The following is a 26,301-nucleotide window of genomic DNA, read 5'->3' on the forward strand; positions in this document are numbered from 1 at the left end:
GCCCATAAGGCAGACAGCTCTGAAATTTATATTTTATATTTCTCTTATATTTATCTTCTCCCTCCCCATAAACTTCCATATTGGAAATAAAATTCTAACATAACATGGTTTTAGGACATAGTATCAGTAGGACGAACACAAGGGTTACTGCTTCGCTGAGCAAACATACAAGTCAGCAGAGGCCAGGAACAGATGGAAGCTGTTAGGAGTAGAATAGCAGCCGGGAGAGACCCACCTTCAACCACACCCCCACGCCTCTGCTCACTCACCCTTGACCCCAACAAACACAGTCAGGGTTAGGGGGCAACCGACAGGAAGGAGACAAAAGTCTCTGATTTCACTCTCCTCGGTTACCAACTGCTTAGGAAAACTTACTGACATTATTGTTAGTATATTATGAACAGTAGACCAAAAATAACGCACAAAGTTAATGACAAGAGTTAATATCAACACGAAACGGAATAAGCAGAATAAACAGTTTATTAAGTATTTTTAAACCTGAGAGCCAAGTGTTAGGATAGGGGTAAAAGTGCTTCACTTGCAGGTCGTCGACCCGGTTTGAGCCCCACAGAATTACCAGATGTGGCCCAAGCATCCCCCTCACCACAAATTCTTTAAAAAATTGAACCATTAAAATGATACTTTAGAGACTGGGGCGTGGGCCGTACTCCTGAAAGTGGTACTGGGTATCAAGCGGGAGTCAGTCACAGGCTAGGCAAGTGCTTGAATTTTCTGGCCCTTAGTTTAAAAACCTAAATATCTAGAGCAGACGTGTCTGTGCTAGAAAGGTGCTTGCTATTTCAATTTTATTAGCTTGCCCGGAGACTTTGGGACAAGTTGCATCTGGGCTATTATTCTGAACTGGAGTAATGTAGGAAATCTGATTTGCTGTTTCACAAATTTGAATTTTACAACAGCCATACAGATTGCTAAATCACGCACTTAAGATCACTGTTGGCAGGAGTAATAACAATATAGAAGAATGTATCCAAATTGTTAAAGGCACATCTATCCTTTAGACTGGTTATTTCAAATATGAAGCCACCAAGTTATAGGTACCAATCTCTCCCACGGTAGTTAGGCTCCAGTTGAAAAGTCTGGTTTCTTCCAATTCCACAAATTTAGTGTCTGACAGGAATTCTAGATGGTACCCTTCACTTACGAGCAGCAACTTCTTTTTTAAAACCATAATCTACTTCTCCTTTATTTATATACCTACTTATTTCTGTGGTATTGGGATCAAACCCAGAGTCTTATATAAAAGGCACGTGCTCTACCACTGAGCTACACCCCTGGCCCTATTCCACTGTTAATAGCATTCTTTAGAGGAAAACATGTGCAATAAGATGATTGGCCAACTGGGCTAAGGTACCCAGAAAGACAAGTAAAGCACAGGAAATACAGAAAGTCAGAAGACTTCTGTTAGTAAGAAAAACAATAAATTAATAACATTCCACTCAGGGGACAAATATAACCTGTTTGCTTGTTTTAACCCTTCATAAACAAGCCACAGCTCTCCATCCTCATTCAACTCATGGCAATCCATAGCAGACGATCTTCCATGCACAAGGAACAACAATGCAAAACAAAGGGATACAGGATGGTGATGAGATGATGTCAAACGCAGCACCTGGCATTTTTCCATATTGTATTACCATATTTCACCGCATAACCATGTCATGGTATAACTGTAGCATGCTGTTTTTGATAACCCACAAAATTAAAATAAAGAGACTCCAGGGCTGGAGCAATAGCACAGCAGGTAGGGCGTTTGCCTTGCACACAGCCGACCCAGGTTCAAATCCCAGCATCCCGTATAGTCCCCTGAGCACCACCAGGAGTAATCCTGAGTGCAAAACCAGGAGTAACCCCTGTGCATCGCTGGGTGTGACCCAAAAAGAAAAAATGAAGTAAAATAAAATAAAATAAAAAGACTTCATATAACGGTCACACTGACAGTTTTGCAAAGACAAATTGGTAGGCATAAAATCTGTGACAATTATGTAGTGAAATGTAGTATGGCAATAAGAATGTCTTTATTAATAAAAGATGAGTTTAAGACATTAACAATTATTTTTTGGTTATTTTTTGAAGGAGGGGAACATAAAGCATCACACATAAATGGGTGGAAATCAAAGCAAACTAACCACAGGTCTAGAACTACTTTCCTTGCAAAGTAAGAAACCACAGAAGAGATGAGAGAGAAAGTGGTTCTATTTCTAATGTTTTATTCAGAGTGATCTTATGTGCCACATACTACACCAGAGACTGACTCTCATAGTCACCCACTTAAAGAATGACAAATTTACTATTTTCTTCCTGTGGCAATCTTAACAATTCACTTCAAAATAAAGTCTTAAGTCTTCTCAGTAGGAACTTATCCCAACTTAATAAAATATGGCTGCTTCTTTTAAAAATTGTTTTAAAGATTTTACAAGAATAGATTCTAAAAAAAACCTGTCTTATGTTCTCTAATTTTGTTTGACATGACTTTTTGGCTTGTTTCTGGGCCACACCCAATGGTACTCAGGACTCAGTCCTGCTCTGCACTCAGGGATCATCTCTGGCAGTGTTTGTGGGACCGAATGGGGTGCTGGGGATGGAACTTGGGTTAGTCATGTGCAGGGCAATTGCCTCTCCTGATGTACTATTATCCCAGACTCTATGACATGACAAGAGATTTTTTTTTGTGTGTTCTCTCTAATCATGTCTGCAGCTACCACTCAACGTGACCTCATCCCTACCTGAAGGAGCCAAATGCTAGATCAGGGATCTGGGTTATGCAAGTGTAGACAAGAAAGAAGTGTGAGGAGTATCTATCTCTATGATTCACAATCAATCTTCAGAGCTAGAGGCTCCGAGGCCCAGCGGGCCAGGTCTGTGGGAAGCTGTGACCTCACATGGCAGGGATGTGTTTTACCCACCAAGCCAGACTTGTAAACTCATTAGGCTAGTAACTCACGTACCAGAAGCTTATGAAACGCTAATCAGGATTTCGCTAAAAAGAATTAAGTTGAGGGAGGGTAGGGTCAAGATGTCAGAAAAGGGGCAAACTGGAACACTACTGGAAACTCACAGAGCCGCAACTGCCATAAACAGGCGACAAATCTGTCAACTCAAGGGGCCTTGCTGAGCAATCTCGAGGCTGAGGTTCACATAAGAACCTTAACACCATCTCTGGGAGACTCTGCTTTGGGTAAGGGGTTGGGGCTGGCTTGGAAGCTACACGTAGAGATCTGGGCATTTTTGGTGTGTGCACGCGCGCGCGCGCACACACACACACACACACACACACACGACTCTGAGGATATCCATGCAGTACCCAGGAAGTAACTCTGCTGTGGAATGAAACAGCAGAGAGTAGCATGGTGACAATGTCAAGAGATGGGGGGTGTGCTAGGGAGTTGGTTGAAACCCGGTGTCCTGGGACCAGACTTCAGGGGCAAGGGCTCCAGGCACTGGAGATAGGGAGGGGTATGCCAATGCCCTCTTTCAGACACAGGGCCTGTCCTCACAACCACAGGACTGGGGCCTGAGTGATGGAGACCTAGAAGCCTGACTCAGGACCAGGGCACTGTACCCACAGGAGGGCAGGCGGGAACTGTCACTTCCGGTCTGACAGTGGGGCAGGCTGCAAGTGGCCTGGTCTGGCCGAGTCCAAAGGCTGAACCCGGTCTCGCACACTGTCCATTGGGTGCTGCTCGCAAGCAGGCATACTTTCCAAAGCATTTTCTGTCAGGAAGCTGAGGACAGCCAGACCCAGAGGGTGCAAGGACCACCTCACACCATACATAAATTTGAGGTCAATTAAAGACCATATATTAGACCCCAAACCATGCAATACACGATGGAAAACAAAGGCAGAAAGCTCCCGACAGTCATTTTAGAGGTACTTTCAACAATTCAACTTTACTGGAAGAGAGAACAAAAGCCAAAACAAAAAAAAAAAATTCTATTAAAAGTTTCTGTACCAGATGTGAAATGAGGCTAAAATTTAAAAACATCCTTCTAAATGGGAGAAACAACTTGTACACTATATACCAGATAGAGACCTAATAGCCTATAGAGAGTACTCACAAAGCTTAACAATTGCAAACCACAACACCCAATAAGAGAGAAAGAACAAAAGGGAATGCCCTGCCACAGAGGCAGGGGGGATGGGGGGGTGGGGGGAGGGTGGGAGGGATACTGGGATCTGTGGTGGTGGGAAATGGGCCCTGGTGGAGGGATGGGTATTTGAAACCCAAGCACAAAAATTTGTAAGTCTACAACTGTACCTCATGATGTCTCACTAATTAAAAAAATTTTTTTAAAAAATTTAAAAAAATTCAGTAACCCATCAAAAAACGGGGAGTGGTGATGAATAAGAACTTTTTGATGAGAATATGTAGTAAGCCAGCAAGCACATGAATTAGAGTTCAGGGCTGGAGAGACTGTACTACAGGGAAGGTGCGTGCCTTGCACATGCCTGACCAGGTTTCAATCCCTGGCACCCCTGGGCCCCACCAAAACAACAACAAAAGTGTTCAATGTTACCAGCACTATATGATTTAAAATAACCATGAGCTGTCATCTCACATTATTTATCAAAGTCCGGAACCAACCAGCACTAGAGGGGGTGAGGTGTGAAAGGAATTCTCATTCATGACAGAATGCCCTCTGTTCAATCTCTATGACAAACACTATGGAGACATCAAAAATTAAAAATGTAATGACCAATTCTATTCTATTCTAAAAAATGAAATAGATCCACTGATTTCATTCCTTGCTGTCTATTCCAAGAACACAAAGCATCAATTCAAAAAGACGTATTCACACCTATGTTATCTTTAGAAATATTTATAATTTATATTCATGAAATAAAAATTTAAGTCTAACCAAATACTTTTATGATGATTCTTGACCCTATTAATACGCCCCAGGAACGCTATGCTTCATACTGACAATACAAATCCGCAAAACCCTATTTCTCCATGATCATAACTATGTTCTTTTAAGCACATAATCTTCTATGTTTGGAATCCAAAGCACTTACAGCTCTCCTGGGCAGGGGGTGGCAGGGAGGCTGAAGGAGTTTCAGAGATGAGCAACCCTCCCACACCCGGCCAATAATCTCGGTTACAGGAAAGCTTCCGCAGAAGTTTAGCAATTTATGACTGACTACACACTGCACTGTTAGTCAAGACTTCTAAGTGTGTTGTGATCAGATGCACAGCAACTTCATTCATATTTAGGGTAAGTGGCATAGACATTTTTTTTGATACCTTAGTAACTCTGATAGAAACATGGCTCAAACAGCAGGGCTGAATCGAGAAGTCACCGTGTCCATTAAAAATTATATGACTAATACTAATGTGATTCCAGATTCTTCCTTCATTTCTCTTCACACCATTTAAAATACTGAGAGTAGCAGTTGCCCCTACAAATCTTCATAAATAATTATGTTGAATATTAAATGTAAGTGACTAACCCAAGACAATCAGCAAATGGTTTTTCTTCTCAAGTCTAAGATTTTGAACATATTCCTCTGATCGAAAAAAATTTTTTTTCTGATACCTCTCATCAATAGTACAACCTTATGCTATAAATACAATTTTAACTGTGAATAGATTGGGAATTGAGTTTCCTTTGAAGGGCAGTTGATATCTAATAAAGCAATGAGTCAACACTTCCACTTACTCTGCAAGAGGCTAACTTGAAGTCTACAGATCAATAAGATTATAAGGCAAATCAGACAAGTATCAACTTACCTATTTGTCTCTTTCAAACCAATATAAGCTTGTGCTATTTCACCCTTATCTTTCATCTTTTGTACGTCTTCCAGAAGGAGTGTGGAATCTGTCATTGTATTCTGCAGGGAAAATAATACCATTTCCACATTAAGTACAATTCAGATGCTTTGAACTATAACATATTTCTTGCCTCCAGAATAGGGGAGTTTCCATGCCGCACCCACTCCCAGGCCTAGACAGCTTCAGAGGAGAGTGGGGACACATGAGGTTCCCGGACAGAAGCACCTCCAGTGGCTCTCTTGACAATCTCTGATCTCTAACAAAAGGCAGTGAGATTCTAGTGTACTGCTCTGACTTACCCATCAATTCAGCAGCAGGTAAATATTTCACATGAAATATATACACATATACATAAATACATATATGTATGCATGCAAACTTTTAAATATATAAAGCATACAGTATATACAGTTCAGAACAATATCCATTAAGAACACCGAGAAACTGACAAAATGTATAGAATATTCTTCTTACTACTTTGAACCAGATTATTCTTTTTACTACTTTGAAGCAGTTATAATAAAACAAGTGCTCTAATAAAACACTAAAACTTTGGAAAATATACATTTTTAAATGAAAACTCAGTAAGAGAAAAAGGTGTTGTTTATATAATTTTTATAGCATTGCTTTTTTCCTCACACCCTTAAATACATATGAATGGAAAGTATTTCTCTCCTTTTGCTTTAAAAAAAAAAAAGGACTTTCCTGCCAACATTTTTATTTCTGATTTTCTTTTTTCTTTTCTGACATCAATTATAATTTCAAAATTTTTCTTCTATATATTCTTTCTTTTAAAGTAGAGCAGGAAGAGAGACTACAAACACTTTAGAACTCAAGGCCCATACTACTCATTTAAATATAAATAGTATCTGTTGGTCCTTCAGTTACTATTTGCTCTAAAGCCAATATTCCAATAGAGAAGAATTAAGAGAGAACCTGTATTCAAACTAAGAAACCTGTCCTAAGACAAATAAAATTTCTTTTCTTCCTGTATCCCTAAGACAACTATCACCTTATCGAGACATTTCAAATATGGCTCAGAATATTGATGTATATGCCTGGTGCATGCAAGGACTAGAGTTTTGAAAAGACGGCCATGGAGGAAGTCTCCCCCTGCTGGGAAGGATGCCCTCGCCTCTGAGGCTCCTCTGTTTTGATGTGTTCCAAGCTAAGGGTTCCCATCCCTCCCCTGACACTTACGGATAGTCTGTCATAAGTACTACAGCAAGTCACTAAAAATTAGAAATCACACAGATGTCTGTATAATTTAAACTGAAGCTTTATAATTATTTACTTTTTTTGCTTTTTGAAACAAGATTATTAAATAAATCAATTTGGGGATTTTTAAAAATCATTTACTAAAATGGAAAACGAAAAAAGTAATTACCTTGTCATCCTGAACATCACAAGTTAGCCAGCACACACACACACACAAAAGAAATGGAGAGAACAATAAACCCTTAGTTCCATAAACAAATTCCATCATTCATTTTTATAACATTAAAAACTATAGAAATAACTATAGACAGACAGACAGACAGACAGATAGGTAGATAGGAACTAACAGAAGTGAAGCCAACTCTTAATTCTCTAGAACAGTGCTTGGAATTCTTTTAGAGTCATACTGGTTTTTCTAATCGCAAATTATTTACGAGTGAGGGAAATTTGAACCTACTATTAAAATATAATAATGACAGTCTGGGGGTGGTGGTGGCAGGAGGGATGTAGGGATATTGGTGGTGGGAAATATGCACTGGTGGAGGGTGGGTGTTGAAACATTGTATGACTGAAACTCAATCATGAAAGCTTTGTAACTGTATCTCATGGTGACACATGATTCAATTTAAAAAAATTAAAGATGACAGTCTGTTTTCTTGGAGGGAGTGCTCACATCTGGCAGTGCTCAAGAGTGTCTCCATCCTTTGGAGCTACCCCCGGTGGCACTCAGGGGACTAGGCAATGCCAGGAATTGAAACTGACTCCTTGAGTCCAGGGGTCTTCAATTACTGGTCTGTGGACCAGTGCCATCTGAAGATATACAAAGTTTGGGTGGGGTTTTTGACATTTTGGGTCACACCCAGCAATCCTCAGGGATTACTCCTGCTCTGCACTCAAGAATTACTCCTGTCAGTGCTCAGGGGGACCATATGGGATTCCGTGGATCGAACTTGGGTCGGCTTTGTGCAAGACAAACGCCCTCCCCACCGTGCTATCACTCCAGCCCCAGGTATGCAAAGTTCGAAAATCACTGGTTTGTAGGTTTGGTTCTAACTGCTTGTCCACGGACCTGTGTGCAAGGAAGATGCACATCTGTGGGTGTCAAATAGTTGAAGAATTCTGCTTTGGTCCACTGAGCTTGCTCTCTGGCCCAAGCAGAAGATTCTTACCCAAGGTCTGTGAGGATTACAGTCATGCCCTATGACAGAAGGTCACAGGTCACAAGCGAAACTTCCAGTAGTGCTTGCAGGGGTCCAGCATATAAATTAGACCTGGAGCAGTACCTTCTTCACTCCACTCACTCGTCACTGTCTGACCAAGGACTGGAAACAACGTGACTCTGACTACAAGCCAGGAACACACCGCTCTGTGGTATTTGGAAGATGTCAAGCACCGGGATGGCAATTTTTGTAGGAGAAGTTTAAGCTCCCAACCTATACACTGGGCTGAAAAGGGAAGGTGCCACCTGGAATAAGCTAAGAAGAGGAGTCTGCGCGGCAAGACAACGGCTTCTGCTGGCCAACTGCCTCTTATAGCCCGTGGTTGTTTCCCTTCTCTCTGCTCAAGAGAGAAGACATCAGGAAGATGATCTGAGATTTCCCTTGCTGCTTTTTGCTCATTCCAAGTAACATTTGCACGGTTTATAAAACAGCACTGAAGCTTTGAAAGAAAGAATTTAGGACTTACAGGCCAAGGAGACTTAAAATGTTCTTATGTATTTGCATGAGTAGAGGCTGGAGGGACAGTCAGGAGAGAGACTCGCTCTGGCAGTGCTCACCTTGGGCTGGATGGCCTCCTTCTGGCTCACCAGCTGAGACCTGAGGATGAGGACCTCCTCCTTGCGGACGTCGAGCTCCTCACTCACTGAGGTCAGCTGTTCCATGAGGACCCGGTAGGCTGGTGCACCTGGCGCGGTCACCTCGGGGGCACTTTTTTCACTAAGGGCTTTGCGTAATTCATTTAGCTCATTTTTCAGTTTTTTGTTTTCTGATTCTAGTTCTTGACGCTAGTAAGAAGAGACAAAGGAAGCAGATTTCCGTGATCCTCAACTTCACATCAGAACGTCCATCCCCTCCCCCTGATCCATCACCAAGACAGTGGAAGAATTCTGCTGAGAAAGACCATCAGATCGCCCTGAGAAGTGGCTTCCAGCATACAGGCATCTGGCCCAAGCCAGGGAGATGGGTCACGGGCTTTACATCACAAGCCCCTGGCGTGATCCCTGACTTCTGCTCCCACAAACCAGATTCCAGAATCAAATCTGTTCCAGACCTGCCCGGGGTTAAATCTAGAGGTTGGAAAAGACCGCTGAGTCCTATGGGGCAAGTTAAGTCCCTTCCAAATACCCAGATTTTATTTCTGGATAAAAACAAGGGCAAACATGAGGGTCTGGCTGGCCAGGATATTTCCAGTGAATGGATCCAATGAATAGTTACCCAAAACCTTGAGGAGCATTCTCTTATTTCCTTTGTCAAGTAGAATGAAAACACTACTGAGATCCCGGGGTTTTAATTTCTAACAAAAAATGCCATATGGTTTAAACTGGTAAGATACCCATTAGTGTTTTAACAATAATGTATTTTTCAAACATTTCCCTGGATAATATGCCTATAAATTTGCTTTGGAGGGCAGCAGAATGGACCACCTCTTCCTTTAGCCACTAGATGATCATGTGAATCCTTTCTTCCTCCTTCCTTTCACATCTTACCAATCTCATTCACGAGCATGAGTCATTCCTGGCACACTCTACTCAAACCATGGTAATGGGAAGACAGAACAGAGTTAGAAAAAAGTGCTCTTCATCCCTTATTAGGGAAATATAAAGAAAAACAATGAGGTACCATCTCAAAGTGTGAAGAGTAGAAACAGTCAGCTCTAGAGGGATGTGGGAAAAAAGGGATCTGGTACAGAGATATCTCAAAAGTTAGGATCTAAGTTTCCATGTAATAAAGCAATTCTACTTCTAAGCAACTATCCTAGCAGTCCAAAACAATATTAAAAAAAATTTATTTGTACTCCTAGGTTCACAGCAACATTATTCACGAGAGTCAAGCTCTGGAAACAACCCAAATGGCCCTCAAGCCAAATAATATAATTAAAATAAAATGTACGTACACCATAAGCAATATGTGAGTGACGCCAGTCACTTTAACGATACTAGTAAGGAAAGGCATGGGGGAAATGCTGGGAGTCACACTAAAGCCATTATCTAGGTGTGCAGGTGCTATCCTAGGCAGCTTAATAAGATAGTTGTCAGATTTAGTACTCTTATTAACCCTGCTTTATGAATAAGAAAACACAGGTACAAGAGAGATATGTAACTTGTACCATCCCTGGGATCTAAACTTGAATTACTGATGAGTTCATGTCCCTCACTACCTTTCAGAAGCCTACATTCCATGAAATACAAACTATACAGGGAAACAACACAGGGACAAAATAAACTCCCAGATAAGGTATAACTTAGAAGCTCTGCTGTAGCATCCAACCCATAAGGTTAGTCTCCAAGAAAAGGAAAACCTCTTAACAGCTCTCTTGCCAAAACAGGATACTTCATTTTGGTCAGGATTTCCCATTACCTTCAGTGATTCATATTCCAGCTCTGTACCTCTAATTTGTGGTCTTTCTTCTTCCTAGGGAAAATATACAATTTGGAACTTTATAAATGGTTTGATTTTAACTGTCACGGTTTTATTCTTGGGGCTATTTCCTTGCACTGCAGAGTTTTGCCCACAGTGCTTGAACCAAATGTGCTACTATATGGATAAAGACGTTCTGGGCTTCAAGGACAGTAGATACAGGGGCCAGGAAGATTGCTCCATAGTTGGTAGCCTGCCTCATGAGCAGGTGGGGGATGGGGGGAAAAGGCAGCTGGAATAGAGAAGGGATCACTAAGAAAAGGAGGGTTGGAGGAATCGATCGAGATGAGAGATGTGTGCTGAAAGTAGATAAAGGAGCAAGCATGACAACCTCTCAGTGTCTGTATTGCAAACCACAATGCCCCAAAGTAGAGAGAGAGTATGGGCAATACTGTCTTCCATGGAGGCAGGGGGAGGGTGGGAAAGGGGGGGTGATTGGTGATGGGGAATGTTCACTGGTGGAGGGATGGGTGTTTGATCAGTGTGTGATTGCAACCCAAACATGAAAGCTTGTAACTATAGGTCATGGTGATTCAATAAATTAAAAAAAAAAAAAAGGCGTTCTGGGCTGCTGGTCCATTGGGGAAGGGCGCGGAAAGCCTCCCACACCTGCGCTCTGCCACGGAGCACCAGCTCCTCCTTGCGGTCCAGCTCATCCTGCATCAGCTGCTTCTCCTGCTCCAGCTCCGTGACCCTCTTCTGGAGCTTGAGGAACAATGACATGTCGAGAGGCACTTTCTTCTCACTTGGTTCCTAAACCCCAGAAACCCAAAGATGGTTAAGAGAGTCCAGGAAATGTACAAGCCTATGAAAATTGGTGAAAATCCCACTAAAAAAAAAAAAGAGGCAGATTTACCAAGGGGAAATAAAAAGGGCTGAAGAAAACACAGCAACATGCCAAGTCCAGCTAGTACAGAGAGAAATGCCAATGACACAGTCAAGACCTACTTTCCCCTATCATATTGGCAGAGAATTAAAAGAGCAATGAGGCCATCAATTAGGAACAGTATTTCGTATGGTAAGAGTGAAGTAGTGAAAAAGCTTTTCAAAGAGGCAGGCGAGCTGTGTTTGTGAGTAGACATTCACTGCAGTGTCACTTCTGTGGATGAAGCTCTTGGGATTTGCCCCTTCAGGCTGATGCTCCCTGCCCTACCTACCCTGCCGCAGAAGAGTGAAGCCATGTGGGAGACCCAAGGGAAAGATTGCAGACACCACAGCTGAGTGTCAGGGTCACCGATAAACAACATTTGGGGAGAAGAACTGCCAAGGCAAAATAGCCAGATTAAAGCAGCAATAAACCACTGCTGTTTGAAACCACCAGAGTTCAGAATGGTTTGCTATGCCACACAGAGAAATGAAATCCGACTTTCCTGCTATAAACTAGTATTCTGCTGGAGGAATGACCAAGACCTGAAGTTAGTCACACAGGCGCAGTGCTCAGGGACTGCAGTACAGAAGCTTTGAGGGGGGCAGGAAGGTGAAGCACTCCAGAAGGACAAGCCTTGGAATACTGATCCTGTCACTTAGAAGGGATGAACTGGAAATGACCGAATTCTTGTAAGTATGAGTCCGACTCTATGACATCTATTTTTAAAGTTAACAGAATGAGATGGGAGAAATGTTTCCTTAAGTCAAACTAAAAAAATCATTCAGCAGTCAACAGATAGTTCTGACAGTTGTGCCTGAGTTACTCATTACTGACACTGATTATCACACTTGAAAGGAAGACCTGCGGATTGTGTGCATCTAACTCAGAGTCACAGGAATCTTGAATTAGAATGGCTCTAATTTAAGACTGTGGCTCTAACAGTAGCACGGTCACATTTACCTGTTGGTGACAGAAAGGGATTAAAATATATCCGACGGCAGGAAATGTGGTTCAGAGGTAGCAGAGCTCTTGCCCTGCACACGTGAGACTTAGAATTCAATTCACAACACCACCCCCCGATCCCCACCTGCACCCCTGTACCTCAGTTCTCAGTGGAATATCTTCAGTTTCTGCAAGTTCTGAGCTGAAGGTATATTCAGATTCATTGCTGCTGTGAGTAGAATCTGTTCTCTTGTGTCCAGGCTTTGGCACATTCTGCAGGACAAATAAAGTGGGTATTATGGGCACTATATAATTAAGAAAACACTGGACTAATTTCCAGATCTCAGTTTTGTCATGAGGAAAACGGGGACACTAATTATCTACAATAGCCATACTATAGTCTATCTATAAGATCTCTAATACAGGTACAAAAATCATCTATAATATTATGTTGCATAATAATATCATGCAAGGATTATATAAGTAGGACAAGCAACGAGTTTGGCACTGTGTCTGGAATATAACAACCAACCAGTCAAATTTAACTGCCCTGTAGCGAGTCACTGAACAACTCGGTGACCTATCAGTTCACCAAATTTTTCAACCTCTATTCCCCTGGCTATTTAATTCCACATGTCTGATTTTATCACCAGGCTTTCCTACCAAATCTGCATCCAGTCTCTCTATATTTGCCTGTTCTCCCATAATTCCTCCTTTGATTACTCTATTTCTGACATGTTGGGTTCTCTCCCTATTCAAAATTAATTTATCTTTACAAGTCTGCATTCCTTCACCCAATTTTCATTTCAAGTTGGCTTGACAATCCTTAGCCATGGGTCAGTATTTTTTTCACTTTTCTCTATTCTACAACTGAGGATTCTTGGAGAAAACTCCTTCTTGGTACTACGGTAATATTTTGGTACCAGGACCAATCGGGGACACTAATCTTTATCACACAGATTAGGGGTGGGCAGCTCTTTCTAAAACTTCTTGCCATTCATTTGAAGAGAATATATTTATTACAAATGGCATTACTAGCCATTATGGGTCATGGCGGTGAGCACTCTGGTTGCAGACGAATGTCAATGAAACAGTAGCCAAACACTTATCTGTTAGGAGCAAAGTTCAATCTACACTTGAAGACATTAGTCTTTTAATGATTTCTAAATTATAAGGGCTGGAGCGATAGCACAGCGGGTAGGGCGTCTGCCTTGCACACAGCCAACATGGCCGACCCGAGTTCGATTCCTCCGCCCCTCTCGGAGAGCCCGGCAAGCTACCGAGAGTATTCGATATGCCAGACACAGTAACAACAAAGTCTCCAATGGAGACATTACTGGGCCCGCTCGAGCAAATCGATGATCAACGGGAGGGCCTTTACTTTACTTACTAATTGGGGGCCACACGAGCTGTGTTTGTAGCTTGTTCCTGGCTCTGTGCTCAGAGATAACTTCTGGTGGTACTGAGGGGACCAGATTTAGTGATTGGGATGGAACTGGAGTCAGCTGCAAGCAAGGCAAGTGCCCTAACCCTCTAACTTTATATCTAGCCCCTAACCCTGACTTTAAAAAATTCTCTATAAGCAAACGTTTCTGCAAAAACTATGATTTTGATTCCATCTGAAACTAGGAAATGAGACTAGTGAACTATTAAATAGGCAGCAAACAACAGCCAGTCTTCTATGTTTTCTTCCCCTTTGTACTGGCCATTTTGTTACTCAAAAGAAATGACAATGAGTCACACGAGGTAGGTTTCAGGCTTGGAACTCAGAAATCAAGTGGGTTCACTGATGGGCTGCACCTCTCCTTTCCACAGCCCTGTGGGACCAGGAGGGACTGGGCAGTGACTCGCTCAGCAGGAAGTTCTGTTAAGTCTGGGGGTGAAGGCCGTCACAGGAAGAGATCCAGAGACCCACCAGGCTGGCACTCTTTTCAGTCTGGTAATTCACTGACATCGCTGTAATATGCTCAGATTATGCTCAGATAGTGATACAGTTGCCAGCACATGTTTCTCTCATTTTATTTTCTGGGGTTCAAAGGCAGTAATATTAAAGAATTTACAATGTTCGGTACAATAGCTAAGACATGGAAATAAGCTAAACATGTCTGTTTTTGTATCTTTGTTTTACCTGGTTAACTGCCACATTTACTTGACATCAATAATTTATTTTCCCAATCTTACATCTGAACTTCTCAAGTAACTGGCATTCTTAAAAATGCCCAATGGGGCACAAACCAAACTGACCACAGTGCTAGTCTAGTTATCCAGTAAAGTAAAAGCACACTCAAGAATTAAACACTGGGAGAATATAACAGTACAGACAGACGAAAAGGACCTCTCAAGACAGCTCAGAATGAGAGGATGTGAAGAAGAAAAGGTTTAAAAGGGCAGAATATATTATAGAAAATAAGATAAGAATTAATTAGGGTCCTTCAGACATGCCAATTATAAGAACAATAGTGATCTACTTCAAATTTCTCTATGTTACATATAAATTAGGGCAGAATGAGGTTTTACGTAATGTGTTAACAACATCCTTGAGATAAGTTTGTATTATCTGTAAGGTGAAACATTTATTTTGTGAATAATCTTTCTTATTTTTTAAAAAAATTATCATTGGTTTACAAAGTTATGCAAATTTCAGGAATATAGCTCAATAAATGCAAACATCCCAATCATAACCAAGGTTCCAGTACCTCTTACTGCTATCAAATTCACCCTTTCTACCTGTTGCTCTCACCTCATTGCCTTTTTTTTTTTTTTGCTTCTTGGACATGGGAATAAGCTAAACATCTAGCAAAGGATGAGTGGATAAAGATGTACAGACACTGACTGATGAAGGGTTTGGTGCTGGAATACTGTGCGCTAAACTTCAAATCAAGAGGAACTTGATGACTTTGTAATTCATGGTGATTCAATTAAAAAAAAAGAAGATATAGGCTATATATACACAATGGAATTCTTCCTGCTCAGCTAGTGTTAAATGATGAAATCTTGCATTTTGTGACAGCATAGGTGGAACTTGAAGAGATTATGTTATACGAAATAACTCAGGAAGAGAAAGGCACAAACAAGATGGTTTCAGTCACAAGTGGTAAAGAAGCAAAGCAAATGGACTAAAACGATCTTTGTAACAACATTTCTGGGTCAGGCCATTGTTTAATGGTGGGTGCATAGCTCCCATGTGTGAGGCCCGGGATCATTGGATCCCCAGCATGTTACTTTCCCTTATACAGCGGCCACAGCAACAACTACAGCTATACTCAGCAATGCTAGGGGAGGTCACGCAGTGCCAGGCATTGAGTTAAGGGCCTTATATATGCCAGAAATGTGCTTTATTAATTCAGCTATCTCCCCAGGGTCCAAAGCATTTAATTGATCCACAAGTATTCCCGGCCATTTGTGTAATTAAGTTACCTTCATTTTATTTTTAAAAGTTATTATTTATGTTTTGTTTGATTTTAGGAAATCACACCAAGCAGTGCTCAGGGTTTATTCCTGGCTCTGTGCTCAGGAATCACTCCTGGCAGAACTTGGGGGGCCACATCGGGTGCCAGGGACTGAACTCAGGCTGGCCAGTGCAAGGTAAGAGCATGCCTACTGTACGGCTGCTGTGGGCCCGTTAGGTTACTTTCCAGCTGATACTTGTCAGGAACAAGAGAGGGAGCAGGAACTCCATTTCCTGACATCAGGTAAGTAGAAGAGGGAGAGTATACAGGACTACTAAAAGCACAAAAGATAATGGCAGATACGAAGGAGTCAGGAATTTATCATTAACAGGGACTGAATTTTCTGTGTGTGTGTGGGGGGGGGGGGGCGGTTTGCAGGGAGACAAATAAACCAGACAAGCAGTCTATCACTGAGCTGCACCTGGGCCCTGAATTTTCTTTTTGTAGGTATGTTATGTACCTTCAAATCATACTAAAGCCTCGCTGAGGAACGTTCAAGTATATCAATATTGCTTGACATACAAGTCTTACAACATGTTATCCAGTAAATAAAACTCAGCTTTATATATTAGCTTCCTCCCTCTTTTTTTTCGCCAGCTGTGCCCATGAGTTATAACTCGTGTTTTTATACACTAAGCTTAAAAAGATTCATGGCTTTTATTTTTTTTTTTTGTTCTTTAAATACCTCATTTTGAAGTCTTCCCAGATTGAAGACCAATGCACAGTAATACAAAATGATCGCAAACACAGCAGGCATTCTGGTATCCCAACTGAAGTGGCATTTCTCATAGTAATTTTCTTCTAACTATGATCTCTCTTAGTTTTTTGTTTTTTTTTTAAGTTTTATTAGTGAAACACCATGAGGTACAGTTGTAGACTTACAAATTTTTGTGCTTGGGTTTCAGTTATATAATGATTGAATACCCATCCCTCCATCAGTGCCCATTCTCCACCACCACATGACTTTTATTTTAATGTTGTACATCTAAAACCTACATATAATCCATGTGACTTTACTGAAGTATTTAAAAATTCATATAATTTCTGGATTTGCCTTAACATAATCCAATTTCCAGAGTCAGAGATGTAGCTCAGTGACAGGGTACATTTATGAGAACTGGGGTTCTACCTCTGTAATAACAATAACAACAGAAAATAATAAATATAATCAATTGGATAAGGTGAATGGAAGAGAATTGTTTTGATGATCTGAAATTGATAAGTATGCATGGATTTAAGCTATTATTTAATCTAATTTTGTATTTGTCTAAGTTTTTCATAAAAATAAAGCAAGATTATTTGACTCACCACCATCAGAGTCATTTCTTCTTTGAGGTCATCGTATCGCTCTTCTAAGCGACTGAACTCATTCAGAAGGTTCTGATACCTCAGCCTTTCATCATTAAGATCGAGTTCCAGTTGTTTTGTTTCTTCTACTAACTTCTTCTCCATCGTCTCTGAAAGAGGGAAAAACATGCAGAAAAGGCTCCACATAAAGGAATGCAAACATGTACTCTAACTTCCAGTTTCTCTGCATGGGGTTTTACTTTTAGCACTGATATGAAGAGTACTCAGCAGAGTATCTTGGTAACAAGCATCACAACTCCAAAATGAAGTAGCTTAATTATAACTATAACCATCAACTGTCTTCTATTGCTATAGACAATGTCAATAGTTCATTTACTAGTTACAGTATGTCCTTGATAAATGTTCACTAGTCATTATCATGAAATTTAAACAAAAATTCTTTTGGACTGGGGCTGGAGCGATAGCACGGTGGGTAGGGCGTTTGCCTTGCACGCAGCCGACCCGGGTTCGATTCCCAGCATCCCATGTGGTCCCCTGCGCAACACCATAAGTAATTCCTGAGTGCAGAGCCAGGAGTAACCCCTGTGTATTACCAGCTGTGACCCAAAAAGCAAAAAATAAATAAATAAAAATAAATTAAAAAAAAATTTTTTTTGGACCACACCTGGTGATGCTCAAGGGTTACTCCTGGCTCTGTACTCAGGAATCACTCCTGGAAGTATTTGGGAGACCATATACAATCCTGGGAATCAAGCTCAGGTCAGCTGTGTGCAAGGCACACATTAGCCACCACACTATCTCTCTGCCCTTTTTGGGGGGTGCAGGGTGGGGGGGGAGGCAATCAGTGTGGTGCTCAGGGGTCATTCCTGATGGGTTCAGGGACCATACGGGGACTAAAACCTGTGTTGGCTGCATGCAAGCCGTACCTGCTGTACTATCTTTCAGGCCTCTATCATGAAACTTTTATAACAATTTTTTTATTCTAATAGTATTCTTTCAGGTTATTTATAAAGTGTCCTTGGTCGAATTAGTTTATGCTCCAAAGAAATCAGAGATATGCCTGAACTCCTGAGACTTCTCAGCTATCTGTATTCTCTCTCTCCGTTCGCCTCCTTCCCCAGGAGCTGTTGTCTCACAGCTCTGAACTCCCTGTTGGCTGTTTCTCCCAGCTTCTATTCTGCAGGGGTCCCGCACCTGGTCATGTGTGCCATTTACCAGCTGGTCGTCTCCTGTGTGCTGCCGGGGAACCCTGGCCCGCCCATTCAGCCCTCACTGTGCTGCCTGCTCAACTCACACATGACACATCATCTGCACTCTGGTCACTAGCCCGAACTGGAAATAGAAGTCAAGTGAAAAAGCCTACAGTTGTGGCTATATATTTTAACACAGTGAGCCATGCTGCCAACATGGATGACAGGAAACTTTCTAGCACCGAGTTTCTCTTACGTGAATATCTACGGCTCACTCTAACCGCCCTGATCACTGCTATGGCTCCATTTTGGTCTGCAGGGTCCCGTCACCACTGATTTTCTGATGCCCACCATAGTGTGCCCTTGTGCAAGGCTCTAATACAAAAATTTATAAAGAATAAAGAATTTCTTCTGTCTGTAACATTTATAAATTGCCTCTTACTTTCACCAGTTTGCAGAAGTTGTCCGGCAATTTTTCTAAGGCAAATTCACTATTATTTCTTAATTTCATCTGTTAGTTTCAAATAGCATTTTCTATTCTGAAAGTATTCTCATCATTCTGGACAGTTCCATTGCTTTCTGCAACCTAGCAATTTCTTTTAAGGGAAAAGTGACTTTTCCCTTTATCTCCTCCTTACTTTGTTTTCCGGCTACTTTTCTTTACCTTACTCCTTACCTGTTACCATCTAAAGTTTCATTTCACATTTCGTTGACTTTTCTATACACTGTGCCCTTCAATGGGAAGAAACATGCAATTTAGGAAAAAAAAAACCAAACAGCACTATGGCTTTACTTTTTACTAAAAAGTATTTTGACTGAGAGTCTGATGTTTATAATACTGTGAATGGTTTCCATGCACATAATTCCAATACTACATCCATTACCTGTGTACCCACCTGTCTCCCCCAAGGACCCCAATGCCCACCCCCTCAAACCAACCCCTACTCTGCCCCACACCAACAATTTGTGTGGGTCACTTCTCATATTGTGTGCCTTTGGACATCTGTTGCTACCTTAAGTCCTATCTATGAGAGATTACTCTGTAGCTACCCCTTTCCTTCGGACTTACTTAGTGTGATAGCCTGTCTTCTATCCATGCTGTGGCAAGCTGCATAATTTTGTTCTTTCTTGAAGCTACAGAGTATTTCACACTTCTTGATCCATTAATCTGCAGCTGAACATTTGGGTTGTTTCCTTATCTTGGCTATTGTACTAAGTGTAGCAATGAACATAGGTGTGCACAGCTCCTTTCAAATTAGTGTTTTTGTATTTTGGGGATAGATGAAAAGAAGTAGTGTCGCTGGTTCATATGGTAGTTCCATATCAACTTTCTGGATAGATTTCCGTATTGTTGTCCAATAGAGGCTGAAGCCGACAACATTCTGACCAACAGTGGATGGGGGTTCTGTTCTAATCACAACACCACCAATACTAGCTGTTTCCAAACTTTTTGATATGTGCCATTCTCATAGGTGGGAGATGACGTCTCATTATTGTTTTGACTTGCATTTCCCTAATCATGAGTGAAGAAGAGTACTTTTTTCATAACAGCATCGTAACTTTAATCGAGATAGATAAGACTCACGCTTTCAGAATGCTTTATCCTGAGACTTTAGCTGACATTCCAAGCTTAATACTCTTAATCACTGTTTTCATTAATTTCTCTCAAGTTAACAGGTACTATTTCGATCTCAACTTCATCATTAATAATAACATAGCAGTTAATTTTATCACTTCATCTTAAAATTAACAAAGCATCTCAAAACATTAGAAAATTAGAAAACATATGTTCTTTTGAATACTAGATCAAAATGATAATATCTGGCTAATTCTTTTAATATATCATTGTTTTGTTTTGGGAGGGCCACACCAAGCTATGCTCAGCACTTATTCCTGGTTCTGTACTCGGAGGTCAATCCTGGTGGTGCTCAGGGGTTCACACACCATGCCAGGATCAAACTGGGGTCAGCTGAATGCAAAGCCAAGTGCCTTAGCCCCTGGACTACATCCCTGCTTCACTATTTCTTCAGCCCCTCTTACAACATTTTAAGCTTGAAGTCTATGTTGTCTGATATAAGTATGGCTACCCCATCTTTCCAAAGGGAATTGTTTGCCTGAAATAAAGTTTTCAAGATTTGACCTTGAGCTGTGTTTGCTCTGACTATTAAAATGTCTCCTGTAGGCAGCAGAAAGTTGGGTTATACATCCCGAAACTGCTTCCATTTAACTTTTACTATCAGGTCAGCTTTACAGTCTCATGATTAAATCTCAGAAGAGATAACTATCTGCAAGAATTCATGGAATTCTCTGGCTAAGAACTCTGGGGCGCCCTTGGGAAGGAGGGAGTGAGACCCTACTCTGCCCCGGCAGCCAAATTCACAGCCCAGGAGTTGCTGCTATGCCCACGCTGGACTCTGCCTCCTCATGATCACACTTTGCAGAAATGACAAACTGCTGAAAATTTCAGGTTAACTGGGCTTTTTGGCTGAGAACTCTGGGGATTTTTTTTTCCCAGAGTGGGGGGACAGACAGCTACCTTACTTCCTGAAAGTCCTGGCAACCACACCGACATTCCACAACTGCCATCATGTAAATATTCTGGAGTTTCTGGAGTGTGCATCTACAAACGTGGCCAAACAACACCTCCAAACCCCATAAGACTGACATCCCAGTCAAAGCACACTGAAGAAGATGGGAAAGTAAGAGAAACCAACTGAGCTCAGTTCATAAAAACAGTAACACAGAAGACTCAACTAGCAACAACAGCTTAGTAAATCCTCAAAGATTTAATTTCCCCTGCTGTCACAAGTTTTCTTTTTACTGAATTATTTTTTTTTTATGATTCAATTAGCCATTTGTAACAAGCAATATAAAATAAATTACTTCGGGCCTACTAAGGGGGAAGGCATGGGGGTGGCTGGGAAAATGAAATTGAATGTTGGAGGTCGCACTGGTTGTGGGATTGGTGTTAAATATTGAATGTCTATAACAAATGCATTATGAATAACTTTGTAATCCAAGGTGTTTGAATAAAGTGCAAAAAATTAAACAAAATAAAAATGAAAGTTGGGTTAAATTTCTTATCTACTGTGCCACTCTGTGTCTTTTGGTTGGTAACATCTGGGCCATTGACATTGAATGGGATTACTGACATAAAGGAGTTTATGTCATTATTAATGTTACCATTCTGTATAAGTTATGCATGTTTGTGAAGTCTGGATTGTCTTAATGAAGTCCCTTGTATCGCTCCTAGCAAAGTTGGTTCCACCGTTATGAAGTCCTGAGCTGTTGCTCATCTGTGAGGTTTTGTACTGTTCCTTCGATCTTGCCTAGACAGTCTCACTTGATAAGTCGGCTGGGAATCTTAAGGAAGCTCCTCTGTATATCATTTTCTTCTTTGATCTTGATGTTTTCAATATCCTCTGTCTTTCTTTGGCTTTTATCATTCTGGTTATGCTGTCTTAGAACATTATTATTTGGGTCTCATTTGGCTGAAATCTTTAAGGCCTCTTGAATCTTGGTGCATGCACTCCTCAACTCTAGGACTTTCTCAGCTAGGATTTCATTGACTAATGACCTTCTCTGAAATTCCCTTCTTTCTCTGGGACTCTGATGATTCTTGCGTTGTTCCTCTTGAACTTGTTCCACAGTTCACTCATGTGCTGTTCATTGATTCCGAAACTTCTTTTCCCATCTTCTGAGGTTTTCTAGAGATTTTCTGCATTTCTTTTTGGAATGCAATGACTTTGTTCTCAGCTGCTGTTATTCTGCTGCCAAAGTCTTCCAACTGAGGGTTTTTTTTTTTTTTATTTCACTTACCAACTCTTCAGTTCTGTCATTTCTAAACTTATATTTTCATATACTTACACCACTCTTTTTTTTTTTTTAAACTCATTAAACATCCTCAGCAGTCACATCTGAGTCAACTCTATGGCCTATAATCTTTGCTCTGTCAGTCTGGTGGGGTTCTACGCTGCCTCCCTTACCACCCATGCCCCATATCATAAGTTCATCAATGAATTCAAGTAAAATGTTTAAAGCACTTTACAAATTTACTGGAATCTATAAATCTGTTGATGACAGCATCAACATAAAAAGTAAGATTTTAGTTCTAGGGGCCAGAGGAACAGCACAGGAGTAATTTTCTGCTCTTGCGTATGGTAACCAGGTGGGACCACACATAGTCCCTCGAGCACGACCAGGGATATGATCCCTGAGCATGGAGCCAGGAGGAATAAACCCTGAGAACAACCAAATGTGCCCTCCCAGCTGAAAAAAAAAAAAAAAAAAAAGAAAAAGAAAAACTTAGCTCCAAACAAAAGTAGCAATGCACTGTAGCACTGTCCTCCCGTTGTTCACTGATTTTCTCTAGCGGGCCCAGTAATGTCTCCATTGCAAGACTTGTGACTTTGTTTGGCATACTAAACAAAGGTACTTACAAAACTTTGATCTCATGCTAACTAGAATTGTATCCCTTTGCCACCGGACCTGACCCTGTGCAGGCTGTTTCACTCAGGGAACCCCAGAAAGAGAGGGTGAGAGCCCTCCCCGACCCAAAGGACCATGCCCCAGCAGACAAAAACCTCCCAACTCTACATGCTAGGGCCAAGACTCACGTACGAGTGAACCTATTCCTGGACCGCATGGTCACAAATCATAAGACAGTCCCTACCCATTCTCCAAGAGCACCACACCACATTTGATGGGGTTAAAATAGTAGGCAACCAATCATAGAGGGAAATATATATATATATTTATATATATATGCACATATACATATTTTCTGATATATATATGAAAACTCGCATCACTCAACTTTTTTTTTTCTTTTTGGGTCACACCCTGCGATGCTCAGATGTTACTCCTGGCTCTGCACTCAGGAATTACTCCTGGTGGTGCTCGGGGGACCATATGGGATGCTGGGATTTGAACCTGGGTCGACCGTGTGCAAGGCAAACACCCTACCCCGCTGTGCTATTGCTCCAGCCCCATCACTCAACTTTTAACAACATGTAAGTGATATACTAAAGAATGTCTTAATGGCCCCTGCCAAAATAGAACAATCTTCACACTGTTTCCGGATACTTTTTAGTAGCATTTTCAGTGGTTTTCCATAACAGACAATACAAAGCATATTATTTCGGTTATGCCTCAGGGAATGGGGCTTGGAATGCAAACATCACAAATATGGTGGTGGGAAGGTGTAATGGTGGTGGGATTGGTGTTTGAATATTAAATGTAATCAAATATTGTGAACTTATAAAATAAAAAAATTAAAGAAAAAAAACTTCTAAAAAACATCAGGACGCTAAATATCATTGAAATATGGTACCCCATGGTCTGGATGCTGGAGAGGTAGCAGCAGGGAAGAGAAAGGATCCTAGTTTTTCCTGAAAGGAGCCATCCCACCCCACCAGGGGGCGCTAGACCCACCTGGAGCTTTCTGTTGATTCTATTAAACAAAGATCACTTATCACTTAATCACTTAATCCCCGTTATTCATCGATTTATTCGAGCGGGTGCCAGTAACGTCTCCATTCATCCCGGTTGCGTGCTAGCGTAGCCCAATGGTATCTGTTCGTTTTAGGAACATGTAGAGCCTGAAACCGATCATTTAGGGTCTTGACGAAGAAGTCTGACCATCTTATAGGTGGGCGTCCACGTGATCTTTTGATGTCTCGTGGAATCCAATCAGTAATGGCTCTAGTCCAGCGGTTGTCTGTAAACCTCATTACATGTCCAGCCCATCTGATTTTTGATGTCTTGGCAAATGAGACAGCGTCTCTGATTCTTGAGCGTTGACGAAGATCAGAACTCCGGATTCTATCTCTCATTTGAGTGAATCGTGATATTCCAAGCATAGTTCTTTCGATTCCTCTTTGAGAGACCCGAATAGCGTTCTCATCCTGTTTTCGTAGGGTCCAGGTCTCTGAGGCATATGTTAATGCAGGAAGAATAGTGGAATCAAAGAGATGTGCTCGTAGTTGGAGGTTCTTTGTCCTTTTAGTTATTTCTTCAATGCTCTTGAAGGCATTCCAAGCCGCTCTCTTCCTCCTGCGCAACTCAGGTGCCAGGTCATTCATCATGTTGATTTCTCGACCTAAGTATATATAACTGTTGCATTCGGAGATGGTGGTTCCGTTGAGAGCGAATGGAGCGTCAGGAACAAGGCTGTTTCTCATAAACATTGTCTTCGTAAGATTCAGCTGTAGTCCGACCTTTCCACACTCACGGTCAAAGTCCGCCAGCATTTGTGCCGCTTGGCTGATGTTTGGTGTTATTAGAACGATGTCATCAGCAAAGCGGAGGTGGTGTAGTTGCCGACCATCTATCTTCACTCCCATGTTTTCCCATTCTAGTCGTCGCATGATGTTCTCGAGGGTGGCACTGAAGAGTTTTGGTGAAATGGTATCACCCTGCCGAACCCCTCTCTTGATATGGATGATTACTTCTTTGTAGAATGGTGAGATCTTGGTAGTGAATCCGCAATAGAGCTCACGAAGTATCCTGATGTATTGAGTTTGTACGCCCTGATTGGCTAGGGCTTCCATGACCGCTTCCGTCTCAACAGAATCAAGGCCTTCTTTAAATCAATGAACGTTAGACAGAGCGGCATCTTGAACTCCCGAGATACCTCAATGAGCTTGGTTATTGTGTGGATATGGTCGATGGTACTGAATCCTTTTCGGAATCCAGCTTGTTCACATGGTTGTCCTTCATCTAGTGTTCTGCTAATCCTATTCAGGATGACTCGAGTGAATAGTTTGTAGATGACAGACAATAGGCAGATTGGGCGATAGTTGCCAATGTCGTGGGTGTCTCCTTTCTTGTATAGTAGTACAGTCTTGCTGGTTTTCCATTGGGATGGAACCTTGCATTCAGACAGGTAGCGTGTGAAGAGTCGAGCTAATGTATTGATGAGTACTGATGGTAAGTTCTTCAGGTGTTCAGGTCTGATCTTGTCTGGGCCAGGTGCTTTTTGTTTCTTTACCGACGAGATGGCATGTTGGATTTCGGAAGGGAGAACATTGGGAACGACATATCCATCATGTGGTATGTGGTATGTGGGCAAGTGGATGTGGCTATTAAAGAGATCTGAGTAGAAGTCATGAATAATCTTCTCCATCCAAAGATGTCTTTTTATTTTTTATTTTTTAATTTTTTGCTTTTTGGGTCACACCCAGCGATGCACAGGGGTTACTCCTGGCTCTGCACTCAGGAGTTACTCCTGGTGGTGCTCAGGGGACCATATGGGATGCTGGGAATTGAACCCGGGTCGGCAGCGTGCAAGGCAAACACCCTACCCGCTGTGCTATCTCTCCAGCCCCAAAGATGTCTTTTTAAAAACAAAACAAAAAACCCCAGAATCGTATGCCTTACCTGTCATCTCCTTAGCTTGCTCCACAATACGTTGATTGAGGGTCTCTTTTTCCTGTTTCAGTAAAGTATTTTCTTCCTTCAGATTTGATACCAGCTACAAAAATCAAACAATAATCTGAGATGACTACACAGAGGAAGAATAATACAACATCTGAAGACCATACTGTGTCTCTCCTCTCTTCCACATCTCAGGGCCTCATTTCTTGGTATAGCTACATTCTCTCACCATCCAAACACGGCTCAAACATTGTACCTCCCGAGAGACTTCATGGAAACTACCTCCAATTAAATGTCTCTTCTCCGCAGTGCTACAGGACATTTCTATAGCCCTTATTAGGGATTGACTTCTTCCCAAATAAACTAGAGGAAACTGATGATTGCTGTTTAGCAAATGGCCAGCACCGAGGAAGCATTTGCTCATGAAATGGTAAGGCCTCCTCATCTTAACACTCTAAATACATGCTTACAGGATTCAATGAGAGAAAGATTCAGGGGTTCAGAAATATATGAAGGACA

The 26,301-nt window shown here is 41.5% G+C and overlaps 1 protein-coding gene and 1 non-coding gene across 2 annotated transcripts in view; both read right to left on the reverse strand.

Moving 5' to 3' along the window:
• MYO5A (myosin VA) overlaps nt 1-26,301 on the reverse strand; it is a 231,238-nt gene that overhangs the window by 29,555 nt on the left and 175,382 nt on the right. Inside the window, exons 23-29 of the mRNA XM_056115278.1 lie at nt 25,786-25,879; nt 17,216-17,364; nt 12,618-12,731; nt 11,258-11,401; nt 10,589-10,642; nt 8,788-9,015; nt 5,751-5,851 (exon numbers count right to left, since the gene is read on the reverse strand). Coding sequence (XP_055971253.1) covers nt 5,751-5,851; nt 8,788-9,015; nt 10,589-10,642; nt 11,258-11,401; nt 12,618-12,731; nt 17,216-17,364; nt 25,786-25,879 — 884 coding nt within the window. The remainder of the gene's footprint in view (nt 1-5,750; nt 5,852-8,787; nt 9,016-10,588; nt 10,643-11,257; nt 11,402-12,617; nt 12,732-17,215; nt 17,365-25,785; nt 25,880-26,301) is intronic.
• Nucleotides 16,503-16,647, reverse strand: LOC130024996 (small Cajal body-specific RNA 1). The gene has a single exon (XR_008792633.1). It is a non-coding gene; the product is annotated as a small Cajal body-specific RNA 1 (non-coding RNA).

This window comes from Sorex fumeus, unplaced genomic scaffold (assembly GCF_029834395.1).
Source record: "Sorex fumeus unplaced genomic scaffold, SorFum_2.1 ptg000029l, whole genome shotgun sequence".
Lineage (NCBI taxonomy): Eukaryota > Metazoa > Chordata > Mammalia > Eulipotyphla > Soricidae > Sorex > Sorex fumeus.